This window comes from Kogia breviceps, chromosome 7 (assembly GCF_026419965.1).
Source record: "Kogia breviceps isolate mKogBre1 chromosome 7, mKogBre1 haplotype 1, whole genome shotgun sequence".
Taxonomy (NCBI): domain Eukaryota; kingdom Metazoa; phylum Chordata; class Mammalia; order Artiodactyla; family Physeteridae; genus Kogia; species Kogia breviceps.
The window spans coordinates 27097140-27121033 of record NC_081316.1 but is presented as its reverse complement, the minus strand read 5'-3'; the positions used below and the strand labels follow the sequence as shown (position 1 = coordinate 27121033).

Below are 23894 nucleotides of genomic sequence, written 5' to 3'. Positions count from 1 at the left end.
AGCAATAGTTGAAGGATATTCATTCAAATGGAAGAAATATCATTTAGCATTATTATAGGCTAGCTGTTGTGTGCCAGTCTACAGTTCATGCATGGCCCTTTAGAGGTAATACTAAGGCTTACAAATTACCAAAAAAGAAAGAAAAGTTTATCATCTCTTAAATAATAAGTCCTATGATCCCCATCCTGCTCTACTGTTACAACTGACTTATTTTTTAAAATTTTTCTTCATTTCTCCCATCTTATATACCTTTTTCTTATCTCCAAAAATAACTCCCTTAAGTTTTATTGACACATTATGAGTCACCTGTGCAATAAATTTATTAGCTGTAGCTTTTAAAGATGAGTCAACTTTATGTTATCAACAAGGTATTAAATTCAAGTAACGGATACCTATTTGAAAAGAATGTATGTCACTGAGAAGACCCTATATGTTTACAATGAATTTAATTAAGATGAGTTTAGTTGGGACTTTCCAAAGGAGCTAACCATTTCTAATCAAATAACAATGGCTAGGACAGGGAAGGAAAAAACACTAACCCTCAAATGCCACTCAGTAAATAGCTGATTAAAAAACAGAGAAGTAAACAGTGACCATGTTTAATAAAAGATTTGAGACAAATTTTATTTTGAAAGGAAAGCTACTTTTTTGAAATAATTATATAATACTATTAACTACCATAGAAAGTTAACCGGAGAAATACAATACCTGACAAAATAATTTGAAATTACACATAAGCCAAATATTGTATATTTAAAATGCAAGTAATTATATTATGAGGATTAAAAAAAGCTTTTAGTCCACTTATTTCATGAACAGATCTTTTCAGTGTAATAGAATTTTACATAAACAGTTTAGCTTTTCAAATAGTAAAAATACAAACAGAAGGCTAAAGAAGTCCTTTATAAATGAACATAATGCAGTTCAGTAGAAATATTATTAAGCTTTCTCATTCATTCATTTTAAATGTGACAACCAACGAAGAAACACATTTTGGAATACAATAGCTTGGAACCAGTTTTAAAAAAATCATTAAGAATAACAAATTTGCTAGGTAGGTTTGACCAACGATCGCTACGTAAATTTATTATATTTTATTATTGTTTTTTTAGATAAAGACCTCATATGGAGAAAAGTAAAATGTACTACACATAAACAGAGGCTGCAAGTAAATCAATATATTATGCATAATGGATGATTATATTTCACTTATTCTTATAATTTCAAAATTACTTTAGTCACCTATATTTAAGATTTTTAAGTTTAAAAACATTAAGATAAAGGTTTTATAATCTTTTTTTTCAAATATAAAGCTACTAAATCAAAAAACACAGTAAGATAAAAACCAAGTCCTATGAATAAATATTTTAAAAGTATTCCAGGATCATAACACTGACAACCCTAATTATCTTTTCCAGTCTTGGCAGTTATGTTGCATACTGTTTGGGTGACTGATGGGATAATTTCACTTCATTTTCTCTCAGTTTATTCTGGACCATGTAAGAGAAGAATATTAAAATAATTAACACCTCTAAACAAAGTAGCTGATAAAGTTTTTGGTTGAAATAAAATGCTTAAAAAAAGAAAACCTCAATTAACTAATACATGATTCTAGAGCAAGCAACTAAACCCCCATCTGCTAAAGGAAAACTTTGACTAAGAATTTCTGATTTAAAAAAATAGTCATTCAATATTAATATTAACTATTTTATGACTTTTACATAAGATCATACACTTTCACAAAGAGCCTTTTTAATCAGCAATTTGAGTCAGCATTTCCTTAATTATCAAAAGTATATGTCGATATATTTTGATATCATTAAACATTTTATTCACTAAAAACATTTAATCAGCAGGAATTGAAACAGTCATAAAACAGGTAAAACGTATGACAAAACAAATTACTCCAATTCCTTATACCTATAGACAGTAGGATTTATTGCTAATGGCCTCATATCTAAAAGAACACTAAAGTCTTTAAACTAATATTTAATGTCAAATATAAATCTTTACCAATAGCAAATACATTGTATCACCAAACTAGAAAAAGTATAAAAGACAATAACCAACTTTTCTATTTGAACATTTTAATACACTTTAAGTCATACATAGTTTATAGTCTATATATGTCTTCCATAATTTTGAGTCATATAGCTTATAATAAGGCAACATTTTAAATAATAAAAAAGCATACTCTTTGCCTTGATCACCTGAATTTTTTGGTTGTTGTTTATAAAATTAATCATAGTTAGCAGGATAGAAATCGCTTTGAGCTTCATGAATGACATCCAAGAGATGGGAAAGGATTAGTTCTCAGTTGCTGCCAGTTATAGTGCCAGGTGGCTTTTTCTGCAGTGAAGGTGTTACGGATAATCCCATTACACTGGTACTAAATCTTGCAGACATCAAAATTATCACCAAGGTTCCTTTTCATCCCATCCTTTCCAAATGACTGGAAGTCGCTTCACCTGAAAGAAGTCAAATCCACATGCAGCTGCTGCTTTAGCAGACAGCAAACTCCCTGAGAATGCCAGTCGTGATTCAATTTTGCTGTGCTGGTGGCCCCCTATTCCCTGTCCAATAATACATCTGTTAAAAAATCCTACAGCTACAAATCAAGTTTAATCCTACTAGGGACCTCATGTTGGTCTTGTCTTCCAAAAAGGCAGCAGGTTCTGCTGTCTATCTGCTGGCGTCTGGGGAATACCATTTAAATCCCAGCCCTACTTAGAAGAATAAGCTAAGGATCACAAAACATGACCTCAAAAACCCTGATATGACTATATTCTGACCCAGAGGCATTCATTCTAGGTGAAGATTAGAACTTTGCATAATAAGATTACACAGCAAGTGAATGATATCAAGGGACTATCCATATGCAGCCGCCTGGTTTTCTATAGACAGCCTGTGCTCTGCAATATGCAGTGCAGACGAAAAAGAGCTTGGTCTTTCTAGCTGAAATAAAATAGATTCACATAAATTAGTTGGCCATTTCCAGATTCCTAAATCCCCTATTACATCTTTTATTGACAGCTCCGGTGAGGATAGCACAAATGTTATTCCTTTTTATTCTGTGCTTCTAGAACAATCATGCTCTGTAATTGAAATGTACATAGATTATGGCTAGAAATTAACATCTTGTTTGCTGTAATCTTGGATTACAATTGACTGTGTACATAATAAAATTAGGAAATCAATGGATGGATTTATCATCTCCAAGAAACTAGAGGCATTGTTTAAAGAACAGTTCAACATTTTATGCCAACAACTTTAAATGTATAAGTCACAAAGAGAAGTCAATAAAAATTTAAGTGAGTAAAAGAATACAACAGGCATCAGCCAATATCTACATAGAAGTTAGATTACATAAAAATTAGCTCATTTCCCTCAAAATTTAGAAAATGTGAATTATTCAGAGGTTTCACAAACAGGATTTTCTCCCTAAACCATACACGAACAAGAAGGTCAGTTCCATATAATAAGGCCTCTACTTTTTTATAAAGTAGTTACAGTAGCAGTATTTTATACAAATCATCTTGATCATTTTATACTTTAAAATATTTGAATAAATTCAAATCAATTATAATTCAAAGTTTTATAATTCTTAACTGTATACTTTTAAAGTACACAGTGAAGTAACCTCTCTTTATATTTATATATATACAGAGCATTTAAAATGTATGGAATCCTAGATATATTTAAAAAACAATACTTTGTTCAGTTTGCTTCCAGGAAAGTGAAAGCTGTACCAACTCTAAGAAAATATATATGAAAAGAGATTCATATTCATTCACACAAATACCTATCCAGAAAAATTCTAAGAATGTGAGGAGAAGAAGTTCTCAACTTTATTTAAAGAAAAAAAGAAGTATCAAGATTTGCCATGGGATTCTTATAAAATTAAGCTGCTCAGTATACCTGAAATATGACTTATTTGACAACCCTGATTTGCCCACAATTGTTGAGGAACATACTACATCCATTACATTGGCCATTATTATCTCCTTATCATCACAATACCTGTAAGCATAGCTCCGTAATATCTGATAAATACTCAGAGTCAAGTGACATAATTCTGATTTTGTGTATGAATCAGGCACCAATATTATCAGTGCTAGAGCTATAAAAAACACTATATGTAATTTCAACTTTATAGCACATGAATACTCTTTGATTATTTTATTAGGATATTACAAGAAAATTAATGAAGAATGCAAAAAATACACATTTCTGTTATGATTTTTTATATGTAATACTCTAGAGCTACACTGTTCAATAAGGTAGCCATTAGCTACATATGGCTATCGAGCACTTGAAATGTGACTAGTCCAAATTGAGATGTACTGTAAGTATAAAATATACACTGGACTCTGAAGACAGTACAAAACAGAATAAAATATTTTGTATTAATTACATGTTGAAAAGATAATATTTTGGATCTAATGGGTTAAATTATATATATATATATATATATATATATATATATATATATATATATATATGACTTGCATTATATTTCTATGGAACAGCACTGCTCTAGCAGATCATACAATTTCAATAACATACTCCTAAGCTAACTGAAATTGTACTACTAAAAAAAACACTAAAGCAGAGGGTTATTATGAAAAACAAACATTCCAGTATCAAATCTGATAGAAAAGCCTAGTAAAGAAAAACAAACTGTTGTAATTTACTTTCTATTTCATATTTCTAGCTTAAGGGTAGTAGGGGAGAAGAAGGGACCAGCCAAATCAATGACCAACATGTACCAAAAAAGAATGTTTTATAGTTACAAAAATGCTTTAACCCAGTAAACAAAGGTTTTAAGAAAAAACACAGCTTGGGCATCTTCATAAAAGACTAGTAAGGTCTGTGTGTTATCCCTCAATGAGTCCAATAAACAGCAACTTCAAAAAAGTCTGGATCTAGAAAGGGCCGGGATTTTTGCCTAAGGTGCTATATAATTGTCTATATTCAAACTTTAAAACTACATTTTAAGTAATAACTATAATAGAGATTTGAAGCATTTAGTATATTCCAGAATTTTAGCACAATGTAAAAGATCGACTTTATAAATTACTAGAAAACTGCTTTTTCATTAGTCTTCTCATCAGTTCATCAATGTAGGTAAAGAAAAAATAGTCCATTAATAAAAGGTGTTTTACAGAAACAAGGCAAACTGTAAATAGTTAAAATATAAAACATATACCTAATTTAATTCAAGAAAGTTAACAGCTGATTTAGTATGACCACAGACAACTGATATCATACAATTAAAACACAGTCTATCTTTGTCACACACTGGAATATTATTTCAATATAAACAATAGTATGTAAGGTATTAACTCATTTAAAAGTTGCTTTTTCATAATTATTCCTTCATAATATGTATCTAAAATACTAAGACTAAAGATGAAATATGAGTATCAATAAATAAGATGGGTAAACTCTAAATCAATTCTTCATGACCTAGCCATGCCACTTTTTTCTATCCTTTTAAAATTATTTAAGTTCTTTTCTTTTCTGGTTACAAGTATCACACAGACATAGACACACATAGACACACATAAAAACCCAAAATAATAACAATAAAAAACTTTCTAGTCATCAATATATCAGTGCAATGATATTCAGTCTAAGTTAATCCCCAGACATCCAAATTCATGAATAAAAATTCATCAGTTTTAAATACACTGAGCCTATTAAGCAAGAACAAAAGCATATGCACAAAAGAGCTTTTAATATATTTCAAAGCCCACAAGAGCCATGGTCTCATTAAAATTATAAATTACACAAACATGGAATGAAGATTCAAACTGCAGTGCAGCTAAGCAGATTACAGAAAACCCCGCGTTCCATATGATAACACACCATGGCCCTCCCAGATGGAGGCTTGGAACAAAAAGGCCATCACCACAGCTAGGGAAAACCTCCTTGTGATCTCTGGTTTCTGTTCAGCAGATGACAGCCAAATAATATGTTGATTATTCTGTTTGTGCTGCTAAGCTTGTAAGATGGAATAAAAGCGATATGATCTATTGTGAACCCAATGCTAATGTGTTGCTCCACTCATAAATAATATGCTGAATTTATTTTGAAAATATCTTTTATCTGAATTTCAGTTTTCAAATGCATGAATTAAAATAAAAGCCAGTATAAAATTATATTTAATGTTATGCTTTAAACTAAAAAATGTAGATGACAAGTGAAAAATATCTAGGTGCTTAGTTAAGAGTCAACTACAACCACCTTTCTTTAATTTCAGCACTGTGATCAGAGACAAAATATATTTTTAAATAGGCAATTACTCTCATGAAATATAAATGTAAAGTTAAGTAATACAATAATCATGAAGTTAACAATAAACATTATTGACAAGATAAAAACTAAAATACCAGAGTATATAAAAACACTTAGCTGCAATATAAATAATAGCACATAGAACAAATACCTAAAATATTTTTGAATAATAAAAAGTATCACTGAAGGCCTTATGAATGTTAACTTGTACACAAATGGATGCTCACAAGAAATCCTACTTAAAATCAAAATAATTAAAAAGAAGCTTATATAGTAGGAAGCAGCCGCATAGCACAGGGAGATCAGCTCAGTGCTTTGTGACCACCTAGAGGGGTGAGATAGGGACGGTAGGAGGGAGATGCAAGAGGGAGGAGATATGGGGATATATGTATATGTATAGCTGATTCACTTTGTTATAAAGCAGAAACTAACACACCATTGTAAAGTAATTATACCCCAATAAAGATGTTTTTAAAAAAGCTTATAAAAATAATTTTCAAATATAATAGACAGCATTCATATTGCTTTGATGACTAAAGTTAAAACCTAATTTTTCTCCTCAATTAAATATCCTAAACTTTTACAGAGTAAACTATACCCAAATGAGGTAACTGGAATTACGTCTGTAAATACTTCACAAAATTTCATGGATAAACATTTTTATGAATACTAGAATTGTTAAAAATATTGAAAATCATAACATTTTCCCACCCCAGAAATTCCTTCCTGGATTTTCTAGTAAACTTTCCTTAAAGACAAACAAACAAATAAATAAAGCAGTACATTAAAGCTGCAGGTAAGGTAAACACAGATTACATACTCTTTTCTTAAGGGGGTATTTTGTAGGAGGTACATAATTATGTTCATTTACAAAAGTCCACTTTGTTTATCCGTCTAGAGACATAGATTGAATCTAAAAAGAAACAAAACTGCCTAACAAGAAAATACAGGCTAAAAATTACAGATGCAAAAGGTAAAATTACAACACTTTTAGAGAAAAACACAGAACACAGAACATCCTTGGAGTAGACAATTATTTCTTAAGATGTAAAAAGCACTAAACATAAATGACAAACTAGACTACTTTAAAGTCATAAACTTCTGTTCATCAAAAACACTATTAATAGATTGAAAAGGCAAACCTCAGAGTTGGAGAAATATTTGCAATACCTATAAAAATGAAGGACTCATGTTCTGAATATATAAAGAACTCCTACAGATCAAAGAAAAAGGAAGCCCAACAAAAAAATGGGCAAAAGAAGTGAACAGGCATTTCACAAAAGAGAATAACCAAATAGTCAATATACATATGAAAAAGTTCTCAATTTGATCAATCATCAGGGAACTAGAAATTAAAACAGTATAATGATTTACTACTTTATACCCGCCAGAATTGAAAGATGAAAGAGATGGGGAAAAGTGAGCGTTAGCAAAGACGCAGAGCAACTTGAACTCTCATTTAGTACAACCATTTCAGAAAACTGGCAATTTTGATTAAAGCTGGAAATAAATGTACTTATGATCCAGTAATTTTGCTCCTAGACATATGCTCAACAGAAACCCATAAATATATTAATCAGGAGATACATATTAGAATGTTTATATTTAACATTATATGGAAATCACCCAAATGTCCATTAACAGAATAGATAAAAAATAGTTGTGATATAGTCATATAATGGAATGCAGCAATGAAAATGAACAGATTACAACTACATGCAACAATGTAGATGAATCTCAAGACATAATGTTGAACAAAGGAAACCAGACATAAAAAAATTATACTGTATAATTCTATACATAAAATACAAAACCAAGCAAAACTAATCTATGCTATTAAAAGTCAAGGCAGTGGTAATCCTTGCGCAGGGAGGGAGACAGTGGCTGGAAGAGAGCATGAAGGTGTCTTCTACAGTGCTAATAATGTTCTTTTTCATATCTGGGTACTGTTTGCATAATTGTATTTGGCTTCTAAAAAATTCAGTGAGCCATCCACTTATAATATGTACACTTTTCCATATATATAGCTTTCTTTAAAAATGCAATTTTGCACAGAAATACAGATATACAAAGGTAGTCAAAATCCTTGCCATAAGAAATTTAGGAACAAATAATGTATGTATAATCTAAAGGTGAAAACTGAAGGTTCTTATACTACTTATTTGAATAATCAATTTTTCAAACCAACAGGTAAGATAAGTTCCTGAACTCTTATAAATGGAGGAGCAACAGCTATTCACCCTATTATATTCCCCAGCTCCCAAGCTACAATACCATATTTTCAGAGAAAACTGGCCTTTGCGTCAGAGTAGCTGCTGGTGCTGCTGCTATTATAAAAGAGCTACTAAAATAGACTCAGTACTGAAAAATTGCCCTTATGTGAGAAACTAAAGTAGCACAGAAGATAAGGCAGTATAAAGAATATGTTTGCCATTTTCCCCATTGCCCTCAAATTTCATAAGCTTTTATTTATTATGAAAGCTTATTACCTAATTTAATGGGAATCTTTTGAAAACATTTATTTTACTTTTCAGTGAAGTTAAAATATAATTCTTTAATATCAATATCCTACAAATTAAATGAAACTTCATGATAATTTGACAATATACAGCTCATTATTTCCCACTTAAATATTTTCCCATACTTCTATTCTGGAATCAACACACGATTTACAACACTGTTTTTCTCATATTGAAAAGATACTTTAAGAAATAAGCTAAGGGCTTCCCTGGTGGCGCAATGGTTAAGAATCTACCTGCCATTGCAGGGGACACGGGTTCAAGCCCTGGTCTGGGAAGATCTCACATGCCGTGGAGCAACTAAGCCCATGAGCCACAACTACTGAGCCTGCGCTCTAGAGCCCGCGAGCCACAACTACTGAGCTCATGTGCCACAACTACTGAAGGCTGTGCGCCTAGAGCCTGTGCTCTGCAACAAGAGAAGCCACCGCACTGAGAAGCCCGCGCACCACAATGAAGAGTAGCCCCCACTCTCCGCAACTAGAGAAAGCCCGCACACAGCAACAAAGACCCAATGCAGCCAAAAATAAATTATTTTTTAAAAGAGAAAGAAGCTAAAAGAGATCACCTAATGATTATATAGTTCACGTTTTATTTGTATAATAAATATTTATTCAGTGCTTACTACTTCCCAGGCTCTGGGGATAAAGGAATAAAATTTTGGTTAATTTTGTGGGAAATATAGCAGGTTTATCCCTTTCTTTCTCTCTCTCATATGACTAACAAATAAAACTATTTTTAACTAGTAACATAGTCACATATTCAAAAATTAAAAACAATCTAAAAGATATACAGTAAAAGCCCCATCTACTTTGTTTTCCTTACCCATCCGCATACAAGATTTAGATTTTGTATACCTGTCCAGATTTTCTTTATGCAAATATAAGCCATTATGAATATATCTTATTCCTCTCCTCCTTTATACAAAAAGTAGTTTACTATACACTCTGCTTGAACTTTGCTCTTTTCAAATAACAATGTATGCTTGAAAATTTTCCAAATCTTCATATAGAGAACATCCTTTCTATTTTTATAGCTGTAGAGTACTTCACTGTACAGCTATGCCAGAGTTCATTCAACCAGTACCCTACTGACAGACATTAGGGATGTTTCCAATCTTTTGCTACTACAAAAGAAGCTACAATGAAAACTTTTATGCATATGTTATTTTATAAGTACATAAGTATATCTGTAATAAATTCCCAGAATTAGTTGAAACAAGTGTGTAAATGCATTTGTCTTTCTCTAGAAATTGCTAATTTTTCTTCAGTGGGGGCTGTGTCATTTTGCTTCCACCACATATACATCTCCAATGTATACCAGAAAAAGCTACTCTTCTCTTTGGGCCTCTAAAATATTTTGTTCATTAGGCAATTCTCAAAGATGTTCTCATTGGAAAAAACTATATGAAGTTCTTTGTTTATTTTTCCCCAAATGCATATGTAAAATTGCTGACTTAGTTTTCAAGTTGGAAAAATATCGCTGATGTAGGAAATCATCATATTGATGACTAATATGCTGGGATAGCAACTGTCTATCTCTCTTCCCAGTATCTCCTTTCATTTAAAAACAAATATACACCCCCATCCCAATTTTTTTCCTTTAAATTCACATTCAGTACTTTATAATTGGGAAAGCAGTCAAATGCATTTCACTTTTAAATCAATGTTTTCTGGAGCACTTAAATGTTTTCAGGAAACCAAATCTATTTTACTTCTATATTTTCCTTTACAAAGCTATCATTTCAAAGGTGGCTTAATCTTTATGACTGACATTTTCAATAGGCAATGTCACCTAATACATTGTTTTTATTTCAAAGCCCATCCTGTCAAATATTTTATCATTAAAAACAACCATTTAAGTTCATTGGATTTCCTATTTAAGGAATCCTTAAGTAAATCCAGTTTCAATATCACTGTTTTATAAGAAAACATGTACATGATAATTTTTATTCCCCAAATAAGGATACCACAGTATTGATACATGCAAATCTAGGTTGCATTTCAATCATCCAGAAATCAGTTGTGAGATAATCTCAGTCTCTTGGAACAAAGCAGCAAGACAAGTTGCTGACTCCAAAGTAAATTTTAAATTTACTTTCTATGCCCTTAATCAGTAGATGGGGTAGACCATACTTAAGCTCTCACCTAACCAATGAATATGTTACTTAAATGCTGATTTTTACATTAGAGTCAATATAATGCACTGAGAGCAAAAAACAAGAATTACCTAACAAAACAAAACAACAACAACAACAACAAAAACACATGGTAAGCAGCACCCAGTTGCCTTTCAGAAGATGAATTGTAATAAAGTGCAGTAACATTTTGGGGGCCTTTAAACATACAATTCCCTGTGCAAGGCCACTTCTTGGTTAAGAGTCAAAAGAATACCTGAGGGCTTCCCTGGTGGCGCAGTGGTTGAGAATCCGCCTGCCGATGCAGGAGACACGGGTTCGTGCCCTGGTCCGGGAAGATCCCACATGCCGCGGAGCAACTAAGCCCGTGAGCCATGGCCGCTAGGCCTGCGCGTCCGGAGCCTGTGCTCCGCAATGGGAGAGGCCACAACAGTGAGAGGCCCGCATACCGCAAAAAAAAAAAAAAAAAAAAAAAAAAAAAAAGAATACCTGATAATTTCTGAAAGCTAGTCATGCAAATTCTCCACTTCAATGGCTGGACACACTAAAGAATATATCCTGGTTTCACTTTTCACTTTGTTTTCTTTAAATTGTGACTGCCACTAAGTAGATAGTTTGGGCTGGTTTCTAGATCCAACCTGCTAAATAACCTTGTGCAATTCACTCAATCTCTTTAGCTCTCCTCAGTTCCTTAATCAGTAAAGTGAAGAAGTTATAGAAAACATGATATAATAGTAAATGGAATCAAAGTGCTAATAAAGTAAAACAAAGAGTTACTACATTAGGTCCTATATCTGTATCTGTATATCTACTACACATATACTATTTTTAAACTGTCACAAGTTACATGGCACTCTATCATATATTTAAGGCCTACAGTAAAGAAATTATGATCACTTCAGAATCTTTTCCAACATTTAATATGTGTCACTCTCAGGATACAACAACTTTCTCACGTATTCATTTAAATTAATTTAAAATACCACTATAATCAATTATCTTTAACCTGAAAATATATGACCTTTTTCCATTTGACACATAAAAATCAACACATGATACATAAAAGAACGTTCATGGAAATGTTAATTATAATAGCCAAACACCAGAAAGAACCCAAACATCCACCAACAACAGAATGGATGAATTCTGTCATATTCATTCCAAAGGAATAACACATGATAATGAAAATGAATAAAATAAAACTACATGCAACTATGAAGATGATCTTCAAAACATGATGCTGGGTAAAGGAAGAAAGAATGCATATGATTCCAGACAATGGGGGTCACCAGTAGGCCCATCTGTGTCCCATGCTACCCCACAGGGGCACCCCACAGCTGCAGCAGTGTCACACTATAGCAATCTAGCACCAACCCAAAGGGAAGTACAAAGGTGGTCGCAGTCTCCAAGTTCAAATCAGGATCCAATATGAGCTCCAAGACTCGCTGTAGGGTCTGGACCCCAGCTCCACCACTCTAGCCACCTTTCTGTGTCTGTGATCACAGTTGCCACCTGCCAGGAACTACTAGACAAAGCACTGGAGACCCTGTGGTTAACACTGGTGATAGACGAGGATGGGACCTCTGTGGACTGTGAGGACTTCTTCCAATTGTTGGAAGAGGATACATGCCTGATGATGCTGGAGTTCAAGCAGAGATGGAGCCCCAGCAGGAGTAGGTGCTATCGTATGGCCTAGGCTGATAGAATCCCAAGCACAGCAAGGACATCACCCTCATTACCTTGAACATATACAAGCAAAACCCTTGAGACCTCTTTGGCCTGAACATCAAAGCCACAATCTACAGAATCTACTCCATGAGTTGTGACTTTCAGGTACTTGGCCCAAAGAAAGTACTCAGGGAGCTCATCCAGTTGAACCTCCATGATGCTGCTGCAAGGCCTGGGCCACGTTGCTGGGAATTTCCTCCACCCTTTGCCATGCAGTGGAGGAGGCTGAGCAGTGACAGTGGCAGCAGCAGGGTCCCCTCCATCCTTACTGAGAAGGGTCTCTGAGCTTCTGCCCCAGACTCATTCCAAGAGATGACCTGTGAGGACTGTGACAGCATCAGGTTTGGAGACCTGGAGGCAGTGCAGACTAGATAACTCACCTGATTTCCCCCATTATTCTCTGACAGTACTGTGATAGGTCCCATCAGCATAATGCTTTCCATGCCTAGCCTATACACTTTCCTCAAGAATGCTGTCCTTTCCTAGGGATCTTTCCAGCCTCCCACTTACCCTGAAAGGCTACAAACTTGTCCCCAGGCATCTTGATCCCATTCTGATTGCAGCTACATCTAAATTCCTTACAACTCCTCCTGTCCCTAAGCTCTTTAGTACAGTGAAGTCAGCCATCTGACTTTACCTTAAGCTCTCTATTTCTTCATACCCTTCCCCTTAAAAATAACAAAAACATTTCCAACAAAAAATACAAAAATGATTATCCAAAAAGAGAATACATATGATTCCATAAAGATTAAAAAGAGGCTAAAAGTGAACACATTGCTGAGGAATACACATAAAAGTGATAAAATTATAAAGAGAATTATCTAAATAGTTATCACAAAAATCAGGACATTACCAAGAGCTTCTGGTATGTCAGTAATGATCTATGGTTAGTGAATGTCTGCTTTATACTTATTCATTTTATGTTTCTATATAGTGTTATATTGCATAATTAAAAAGTTTAAAATGATATACTTTCTGAAAAAATATATTCTTAAAGAGAAGGAAGAAAGGGCTCCTCTTTTTTGCTAACAATTTTATTTTCTTGGTCTACATTTCTAATTTTTATTGAAATATTTTAATAATAAAGAAATAAGTTACTATGCCTAATTCTCCAGAATCTTAATAAAGAACACATTTTACAGGCTTTCCAAATGGCCACAAAAAAAGTACCAGGTCATTAAAGAGTATAAGATCAGTTTTATTGTTAAATCTTTGCTTAGCTCAATGTTGTGCCTATTGCTTTTTCTTCTTTTCAATAAAATGTATGCTTACTTTCAAAAAAAACCTACATTACATCCAGATATTAATTTTATGCAGGCTGCACTCCAAAAAATATATAATAATTTAGCACAAAAGTAGGAAGAAAAAATTGTAACTCTCACACATTTTAAAACAATTTTAGGAACACCTGTGTTTGCATTCAGTATGAGGGTTCATGAAAGGATGGACACAAATATGACACCTGAGATCCAATCCAATGTCACTCTGTGTAAAAATGGTTCAATGTGTATACTAGAAAACATGATCGCTAGATTATAGTATGGATATACAAAACTAGTTACACTTAAAGTCCACTGTATAAAATGTAATGTAGGGTAACTCACTCAAAATAGATCCAACAGTGTCTAATTTAAATTATACTAAGGATGTTTTAAATAGTTCCTTTGGAAAAACGTACAGGGAATTTAAATGATTACAAAAGAGATAATAATATTAATAATCGGACAAATTACAAACATATACACACACATATAATTTAGGAAATCCTAAAAATTCCATCATCTACAAGCACCCTTCAATGTATGTTTGTTACAACTTTTAGATGCCACTAAACAGGAAGCAGACAATAAAACTTAGAAACAAGACTATCAGCACTTTCATCAGGCTTTCGATATCAACATAATGGGTATCACCCATTATGAAAACAGAGCTGCTTTGGTTGTATACTGTTGTTTTTTTGTGAATGCAGCCAAGGATTCCCCTCCATAGTGGGTCCAGCTAACCAGTTATCTGCCCATCTATTAAGTGCCAACTTAAAAAAATTACACGATGTCCAGCAGGGAGCAGCATTACAACATTCATAAGACTTAACCACAACATGAAACCGACAGAAGAAAAAGAAGGAAAAAAACCCACTTACCATAGGTCTTTTCAGTGATACATTCAATTTTTAGGGCAGTTGCAGGGAGGGCTTCCAGAAAAAACATCTAAAGCATGTCTCAAAGCATGTATAGGTGATCCATGGTTTCAGGATTCCTAAAGCAGGAAATCAAAATTATATTAAGTAAAGGCTTCTTTCAGCCATATTTAGTTGAATTAGTATATAATATGACTAAATGTCTCTCAGCTGTTAAGGTGCATCTTCCTTATTGGATCAATAGGATTCTGAATTCAGATATTCAATGATACTTCGGATAAAATGATTTTAAAAAGCAGAATATTAAAGTCCTTTATTTACCAGAGAATTTAAGTAGAAGAAAGTAAATGGGTGACATAATACATCAATCAATCTAGAGAAAGCTGTGGTCAAGGACTTAAAGGAGTTGATAAGCTAACCATATACAGTTCTGATATATCAAATCCTTCAAAACAATTTGCAGGTAATAGAGAGGATATAACATTCATTTCTACAGGTCAGCATGAATGAATATCTAGGGTTTGTTTTAGTTTTAAGAATACAAAGGCAGCAGACAAGTAGTTTGTAATGTTGGTATGTTAAGTCTGATTAGTATGATATTTACTGAATATGAGGAATGCACCTGATACTGTAAAAAAACTCCGTGACCAGTCATATGTCAAAGGCAAAACATATTATGTTTGATATTCTCCTGGATGTCAAAACCTGCCTCATATTCAACAATAGTAACTCCATGTCAGTTCTTATGACTGAGAAAATGATGTATCACCACTGTTACTTGAAATATTAAACATTTTGCTTTATATGTGTTTACATACAAAGTTTCATTGTTTATACCAAAAACCGAATTTTTGTCATTAAAAGAAGATAACATACGAATATTTACCTTGAAATGTATAAAATATAAATAATAAATACATATAATAAAATAGTTTGTCTAATATACAATATCACATGTCAATATATCATGAATAATATATTTATTTGCAATTTAATGAATAATACATAAAACAGTTCCTACTATTTTCTACAGGGAAAATGACATGAGAAGCTTGACTTGAGTGTATGATATCAAGACTACAGTTACTCTCTAATAATCATCATTAATTTGACTTAAGTTGAAAGAAACTCTGATATATTCATCTTTTACCCTTTAACACTAAGCTAGTCATAGCATTATTTCTTATTTTTTGTTCTCCTTAAAGTCTTCCCCATCCTATTTCTCGCCTTTGCTTTTGTACATTTCACTTTTCTGATACTTCCTCATTTTTGCCAATCTACCTTCCCTCCCCTTTATAATGCATTTCTGTTTCAACCCCAATTTTTGTTTTATTTCATCTCCTCTCTTTATGACCCTAACATCTTTCTTCCCTTTTCTCTTAGGACCCTTAAAAGTGAGGGTTGTTTTTTTTCGTTTTTTTTCTGTAACAACAACCTGCTTGGGCTTCCCTGGTGGCGCAGTGGTTGAGAGTCCGCCTGCCGATGCAGGGGATACAGGTTCGTGCCCCAGTCTGGGAGGATCCCACATGCTGCGGAGTGGCTGGGCCCGTGAGCCATGGCCGCTGAGCCTGCGCTTCTGGAGCCTGTGCTCCGCAATGGGAGAGGCCACAACAGTGAGAGGCCCGTGTACCGCAAAAAAAAAAAAAAAAAAAAAAAAAATCTGCTTAAATACACTTTCATCCACTTAAAGGTACTGTGCTTGATCTTAATAATCCCACGTGATTAGAACACTCAACTACATATACTTAAATTATATTGCAGCTACTCATAAAAATATTTTTTCCTCTGAGTTACTGAAATATTTGAAGAACTCACTAAACATTTTGGAGCCAGTCTTTTTTTAAAAAAAGATTTATTTATTATTTATTTATTTTTGGCTGCACCGGGTCTTTAGTTGCGGCATGCAGGATCTTCGTTGAGGCATGCGGGATCTTTCACTGCGGCGCATGGGCTTCTCTCTAGTTGTGGTGTGCGGGTTTTCTCTCTCTAGTTGTGGCATATGGGTTTTCTCTCTCTGGTTGTGGTGAGTGGGCTCCAGAGCACGTGGGCTCTGTAGTTTGCAGCACACAGGCTCTCTAGTTGAGGCACGTGAGCTCAGTAGTTGATGCGTGGGCTTAGTTGCCTGGCTGCATGTGGGATATTAGTTCCCTGACCAGGGATCGAACCCACGTCCCCTGCATTGTAAGGCGGATTCTCTACCACTGGACCACCAGGGAAGTCCCTGAAGTCAGTCTTAAAACACCCCAAATCTCAAGGAAATCTAATCACACACTCCTTCCATTCAATTGAGGGGTGATTTAGGATCTCACTATATGGTATGAATAAATACTGAGTAACAAACTTTTTTTTAAGTTAACAGAACTTTGCTGCTTTTATTCATGTATGTGTATGCCCATGTGTACAATATCCTCATCAAAAAGCAAAGACACATTAAAGAGCCCTGTACTTCTAATATATATTATAAAGTCTAAAAAGAAAAGTGCTTTCCCTATTCGGCACTTTCTAATATGAATATTAACATTAAAAGTATTAGTGTATGGTGAAATAATCTCACAACAAAATATTATACAAAACTTTGAGTTTTAAAAATTATAAATAATTCTATAACACATTTATAATATAATTACCTAAAAAGAGACTATAGTGGGTTGAGTAGTGTTCTCCCTTTCCCCGAAACGCATGTCCACTTACAACCTCAGAATGTGACCTTATTGTAATACTGGATCTTTGCAGATATAATCAAGGTAAGGATCAATATGGGATCATATTAGATTAGGGTGGGCCCTAAATACAATGAGAATGTCCTCAAAGGAGAACGAAAAGGACACACAGAGACACAGAGAAAGAGACAACATGAAAATGAAGGCAGACATTGAAGTTATGTTGCCACAGCCAAGGAAAGACAGGAGCCACCAGAAGCTGGAGGAGGCAGGGAAGGATCCTCCTCTAGTGCTGTTGGAACAAACATAGCTCTGTTGACACCATAATTTTGGACTTCTGGCCCTGGAAACTGTAACAAAGTAAATTTCTGTTGTTTTAAGCCACCAAGTTTGTGGTAATTCGTTATGGAATTCCTATGAAATTAAAAAGATTTTGGTACCAGCAAGTGGGGTGTTGCTGTAACATATAACAAAAAATTTAAGAAAAATAATAAGACTGAAGAGACTATTGGTAGATTGCCTTGAAGAGCCAGCTGATATTGGATTGACCAAAAAGTTCATTCAGGCTTTTCCATAAAATGGTACAGAAAAACCCGGACAAACTTTTTGGCCAACCCAATAGAAATGAGACGTTAAGAAGATTCTGGTGAATGGTGAATGCTCAGAAGGAAGTGAACAGGATGGCTGAGAACACTTGTATCATCTTAGAGAATACACTTATTTGTCAGGAACAGAATGTTACAGAAATATGAACATTAACTGGACTTCTGGTGAAGTCTCAAGAAGGGAATGAGAGATGTTATTGAACACTAGAGGGAAGGCAGTCTTTGTTACAATGTAGCAAAACTGACATGTGTTTTAATGTTGGGTGAAAAGTAGAACTTGTAAGTGATGAGCCTGAATGTTTAGTTGAGGAGATTTCCAAGCAAAATGTTGAAGGCATGTACTGGTTTCTCCTTGCTGATTTTGGTAAAATGTGAGAGAAAGGAGATAAATTGAGGAATGAAAAAGGATAACAGGAGATAAACTGAGGAAGTTAAGCAAAAAGAAATCAGCACTTGATGATTTGGAAAACTCTCAGCATATCTAGATTGCAAAAGATGCTAACATCACAAATCATTAGGAAAATGCAAATCAAAACCACGAGATACCACTTCAAATTCATTAGAACAGCTATTATCCAATAAATAAAGAAAGAAAGAACAAATGTTGCTGAGGATTTGGAGAAACTGGAACCTCTCTGTACTGCTGGTGGGAATGCAAAATGGTTAAGCCACTGTGGAAAACACTTTGGTAGTTCCTTACAAAGTTAAACATATCCTTCAGCAATTCTACTCCTTGGTATATACCTAAAGGAATTCTAACAGATACTAGTACTCTGATGTTCATTACACCAGTATACACAATAGGCAAAAGATGGAAACAGAACAAGTGTCTATAAACAGATGTATGGATAAACAAAATGTGCTATATACGTACAATGGAATACTATTCAGCCATAAAAAGGAATGAAGTTCTGACACATGATACAAGCTGGATGAACTTTGCAAAACACTATGCTAAGTGAAAAACATTATGCAAATGCTAACAAAGAACAAATATTATACGATTTCACCTATGTGAGTTACCTAGATAGGCAAATTCATAGAGACAGGAAGTAGAGTAGAGGCACCAGAGGCTACGGTGATGGAGTGGGAAGGTTATTGCTCAATGGGTAAAGCATTTCCCTTTGGGATGATGAAAAAGCTCTGGAAAAAGATAGTGGCAATGTTTACACATCATAAATATACCTAATGCCATTGAATTGTACACTTAAAAATGATTACAATAATAAATCTTATGTTATGTATATTTTTATCACAAAAAGATTTTTCCTATGGAAAAAGGACCCAAGACCTTGAGCCAGATGCAAAGGCTAACATAACTACTTCAACTAGAGAATCAAGACTGAGCTACTGATAAGCTCTAAAATGAACATATTCCAATGCTCAGTGAGGGAAAATGATCATCATATATGAGAGCAATTCATTAATTCCATGTGAGTCCATTTAGCAAATGTTAATAGAAAAAGGAAACATGAGCTGCTTTTTAAATTTTTTTAAAATAACCTTAGAATATCAAACAGACTACAAAATTAATTTCAAGTCTTTCACTCTGGAGAATGATAAAATTATAGTACAAAATTGCCTTTAATTTTTTTTTAACTTTGCATTTTGGGGAATGAAAAAATATAAAAGGTAAAAATATGGCCTTAAAATTCTAAAGATTTTTAAAAGCAAATATATTTAAATGATTAAAAATCTTGTTTCAGTGCTGGACAACGCTGATAAAAAGTTATTTAATATGAGTTGAAACTGAAATTTCTATGCTTTGGAGAAAGAAAGGGGTCTAATTTCTCTTTCACAAGATTAAGACAGGTCTTCTGAAACTCAAAATGATTCACCCCTGTGTTAAATATGTCTCACTTACTACTTGTTGTTTCATATCACATTCTTGAACCATCCTGGCTACTATGAATTTACTCATTTTATCAAGACAAATATGCTTCATTCCTTATGCAAATATCCATAAACTGGCTAAATAAAAGGCTATCTTTAGAAGGATACTAATGCTGAGTTTGGGTCCAGGTACAAATCGTAAATAAGCTTGAATTTTGTCATCAGACAGTTCATCACGGTTGTGAATCCTAGCTCTATCATTTACTAGCTATGTGAGAATGATGGTTAATTTTATGTATCAACTTGACTGGGCCATGCAGTGTCAAAATATTTGATCAAACATTATTCTGGGTGTTACTGTGAGGGTGTATTTGGATGAGATTAACATTTGGATCCTCAGATTAAGTAAAGCAGATTGCCCTCCCTAATGTGTGTGGACCTCATCCAATCCATTGAAGGCCTGGGTAGAATGAATGGTTGACCCTTAGGCCACTAAAAGGGAGTGAAAAGCATCAACATACTAGAGATTACGAAAACTCTCTAAAAGACAGAAATAACTGATAGGTAGAACAGGGCAGAAAGAGCAACAGCCTAGCACAGGGTTTGGCAAACGATGGTTCAGGTTACCATCTGCTTTTGTATACCTTGCAAATTAAGACTGGTTTTTATACTTTTAAATGGCTCAAAGAAAAGAAGAATATTTTGTGACATGTAAAAATTATATGAAATTCAAATTTCAGTGTTCATAAAACAAAGCATTATCAAAACACAGCTGTGCTCATTTTTTAATATACTGTCTACAACTGCATTCCAATGGTAGCACTGAAAAGTTATGAAGGAGGACATGTGGCCTGAAACACCTAAAATACTGACTATTTAGTCTCCAAAAATGTATGTTGACCCCTGTCCAACTACACACACAGGAGAATGTTTCAAGGAAGATGTAACTTTTCTTCCTGTAGAAAGGGGCTGTGGGCTGAACCAACAGTTATGGAGGATAAAAAAAGGTTTAACCTGCCTGAGAGGAATCTGGGCTCCAAAGTATAGTGGTTGAAACCTAGGATAGGATCCTCCTTATCAGTCTATTAGAGACGGACCTGGCCTGTCTGCTTGCTCTCTGCTTATCCACTCTGAGCAAAACACACCAATAAATTAGTCCTACCTATACCCAAAGCAATCTACAGATTTAATGCAATCCCTATCAAAATACCCATGATATTTTTCACAAAACTGGGACAAATAATTGTAAAATTTATATGTACACACAAAAGACCCCATATAGCCAAAGCAACCTTAACAAGAACAAAGATGAAGGTATCACACTCCCTGACTTCAGACTACTACAAAACTACGGTAATCAAAACAGTATGGTACTGGCACAAAAACAGAAATATAGGTAAATGGAACATAACAGAGAGCCCAGAAATAAACCCATGCATTTTTGGTCAATTAATCTATGACAAAGGAGGCAAGAATACACAAAGGAGAAAAAACAGTCTCTACAGTAAGTGATGCTGGGAAAACAGGACAGCTACATGTAAAAGAATGAAATTAGAATATTTTCTCATACCATAAACAAAAATAAACTCAAAATAGATTAAAGACCTAAATCTAAGACCAGAAACCATAAAACTCCTAGAAGAAAACATGCAGAACACTCTGACATAAATTGTAGCAATATTTTTTTGGATCTGTCTCCTAAAGCAAAGGAAACAAAAGCAAAAATAAACAAATTGGACCTAATTAAAGTTAAAAGTTTCTACAGAGCAAAGGAAACCATTGACAAAACAAAAAGAAAACCTATTAAATTGGAGAAAATATTTGCAAATGATATGACTGATGAGGGGTTAATATCCAAACTATATAAACAGCTCATACAACTCAATATCAAAAACAAACAAGCAAAAAGCAAACAAACAAAAAAACCCTAAACAACCCAATTTAAAACTGGACAGAAAATGTGAATAGACATTTTTCAAAAGAAGACATACAGATGGCCAACAGGCACATGAAAAGATGTACAACATCAGTAATCATCAGAAAAATCTCACTCAAAACCCTGATGAGATATTACCTCATGACTGTCAGAATGGCTATCATCAAAAAGACCACAACTAACAAATGCTGGTGAGGAGTCTGAGAAACGGGAACCCTCATATACTGGTAGTGAGAATGTAAATTGGTAGAGCCACTATGGAAAACAGCATGGAGAGTCCTCCAAAAAATTAAAAATAGAACTACATGATCCAACAATTCCACTTCTGGATATATATCCAAAGAAAACAAAAACACACAATTTGAAAAGATATATGCACCCCAGTGTTCACAGCAGCATTATTTACAATAGCTAAGATATGAAAGCAATCTAATGTCCATCAACAGATGAATGGATAAAGAAGATGTGGTATACATATACAATGGAACATTAGTCATAAAAAAAAGAAATTCTGCCATTTGCAACAACATGGATGGACCTGGAGTATATTTTGCTTAATGAAATAAGTCAGACAGAGAAAGACAAATACTGTATGTTATCAATTATATGTGAAATCTAAAAAATAAAATGAATGAATATGACAAAACAGAAACAGACTAATAGATATAGAGAATAAACAAGTGAGTACCGCTGGGAGAGGGGTGGGGGGAGGGGCAAAATAGGGGTAGGGGATTAAGAGGTACAAACTACTATGTACAAAGTAGAGAAGCTACAAGGATATATTTCACAGCACAGGCAATACAGCCAATACTTTATAATAACTTAAATAGAGTACAATCTATAAAAATACTGAATCATGGGCTTCCCTGGTGGCGCAGTGGTTGAGAATCCGCCTGCCGATGCAGGAGACACAGGTTCGTGCCCTGGTCCGGGAAGATCCCACATGCCGCGGAGCAACTAAGCCCGTGAGCCATGGCTGCTAGGCCTGCGCGTCCGGAGCCTCTGCTCCGCAACGGGAGAGGCCACAACAGTGAGAGGCCCGCATACCGCAAAAAAAAAAAAAAAAAAAAAAAAAAAAAAATACTGAATCATTATATTATACACCTGAAATTAATATAATATTGTAAATCGTCATACTTTAATAAAAAAATACTAAGTTCTACCTACCCATAAGGAATTCCCATCAGTATTCTTTCCACTTAGGGTAATTTGCTGGAGAAAGAAAAGAAGAGAAAACCTACTCCAGTTATCTATATTATTCAACTGGTCACATATCAACATGAATGAACAACCAAGGATCACCAACATTTAAGGAAACCACAAGAATGAAAAAGAAGGCCCCCGATGAAAAACAGAACAAGCAACTCTGGAGAAATCAGAGGTAATTCAGGGAGGAAAATAAAAGGAAAATAATTCTATTTAACATCTTCAGAGATATTAGTTAAGATATTGTATCTATCTGACAACAGGCATATAAAAGAGTAGAATTTAAAAAATGTCATGAAGAGATTAGTGGTAGGACAGGAATAAAACACATACTTACTAGAGCATGGACTTGAGGATACGGGGAGGGGGAAGGGTGGGCTGTGATGAAGTGGGAGAGTGGCAGGGACATATATACACTACCAAATGTATATTAGATAGCTAGTGGGAAGCTGCCACATAGCACAGGGAGATCACCTCTGTGCTTTGTGACCACCTAGAGGGGTGGGATAGGGAGGGTACGAGAGAGGGTGATGCAAGAGGGAAGAGATATGGGAACATATGTATATGTATAACTGATTCACTTTGTTGTAAAGGAAAAACTAACACACTATTGTAAAACAGTTATACTCCAATAAAGATGTTTAAAAAAAAAAAACAACAAAGAGTAGAGTTTTAATAGAATGCCTGTCCACCACCAACTCCCCCCACATATACAAAAAAATAGAAAAGCTGAAACAAAAGTTGAAGAAATACAGAATAACAACCCAAGGAGGGTAATAATCTCTCTAAAATGTTACAGGAAAAGACCCCCCCAGGGAATACAGAGCAGGAAA

At 34.2% G+C, this 23894-nt stretch overlaps 1 protein-coding gene and 1 pseudogene across 5 annotated transcripts in view; one reads left to right on the top strand and one right to left on the bottom strand.

Moving 5' to 3' along the window:
- Positions 1-23894, bottom strand: part of IMMP1L (inner mitochondrial membrane peptidase subunit 1) — a 75474-nt gene that overhangs the window by 40543 nt on the left and 11037 nt on the right. For 3 of the 5 annotated variants that reach the window (XR_010841339.1, XM_059070388.2, XM_067038062.1), the window contains exons 2-3: positions 23023-23067; positions 14825-14940 (exon numbers count right to left, since the gene is read on the bottom strand). Coding sequence is in view for 4 of the 5 variants with exons in the window: in XM_059070388.2 (XP_058926371.1) it covers positions 14825-14891 (67 nt within the window). In the remaining variant the exon portion in view is untranslated. The remainder of the gene's footprint in view (positions 1-14824; positions 14941-23022; positions 23068-23894) is intronic. The other 2 variants (XM_067038063.1, XM_059070387.2) reach the window with 1 other exon arrangement.
- LOC131759658 (lipid transferase CIDEB pseudogene) lies at positions 12191-12956 on the top strand (annotated as a pseudogene).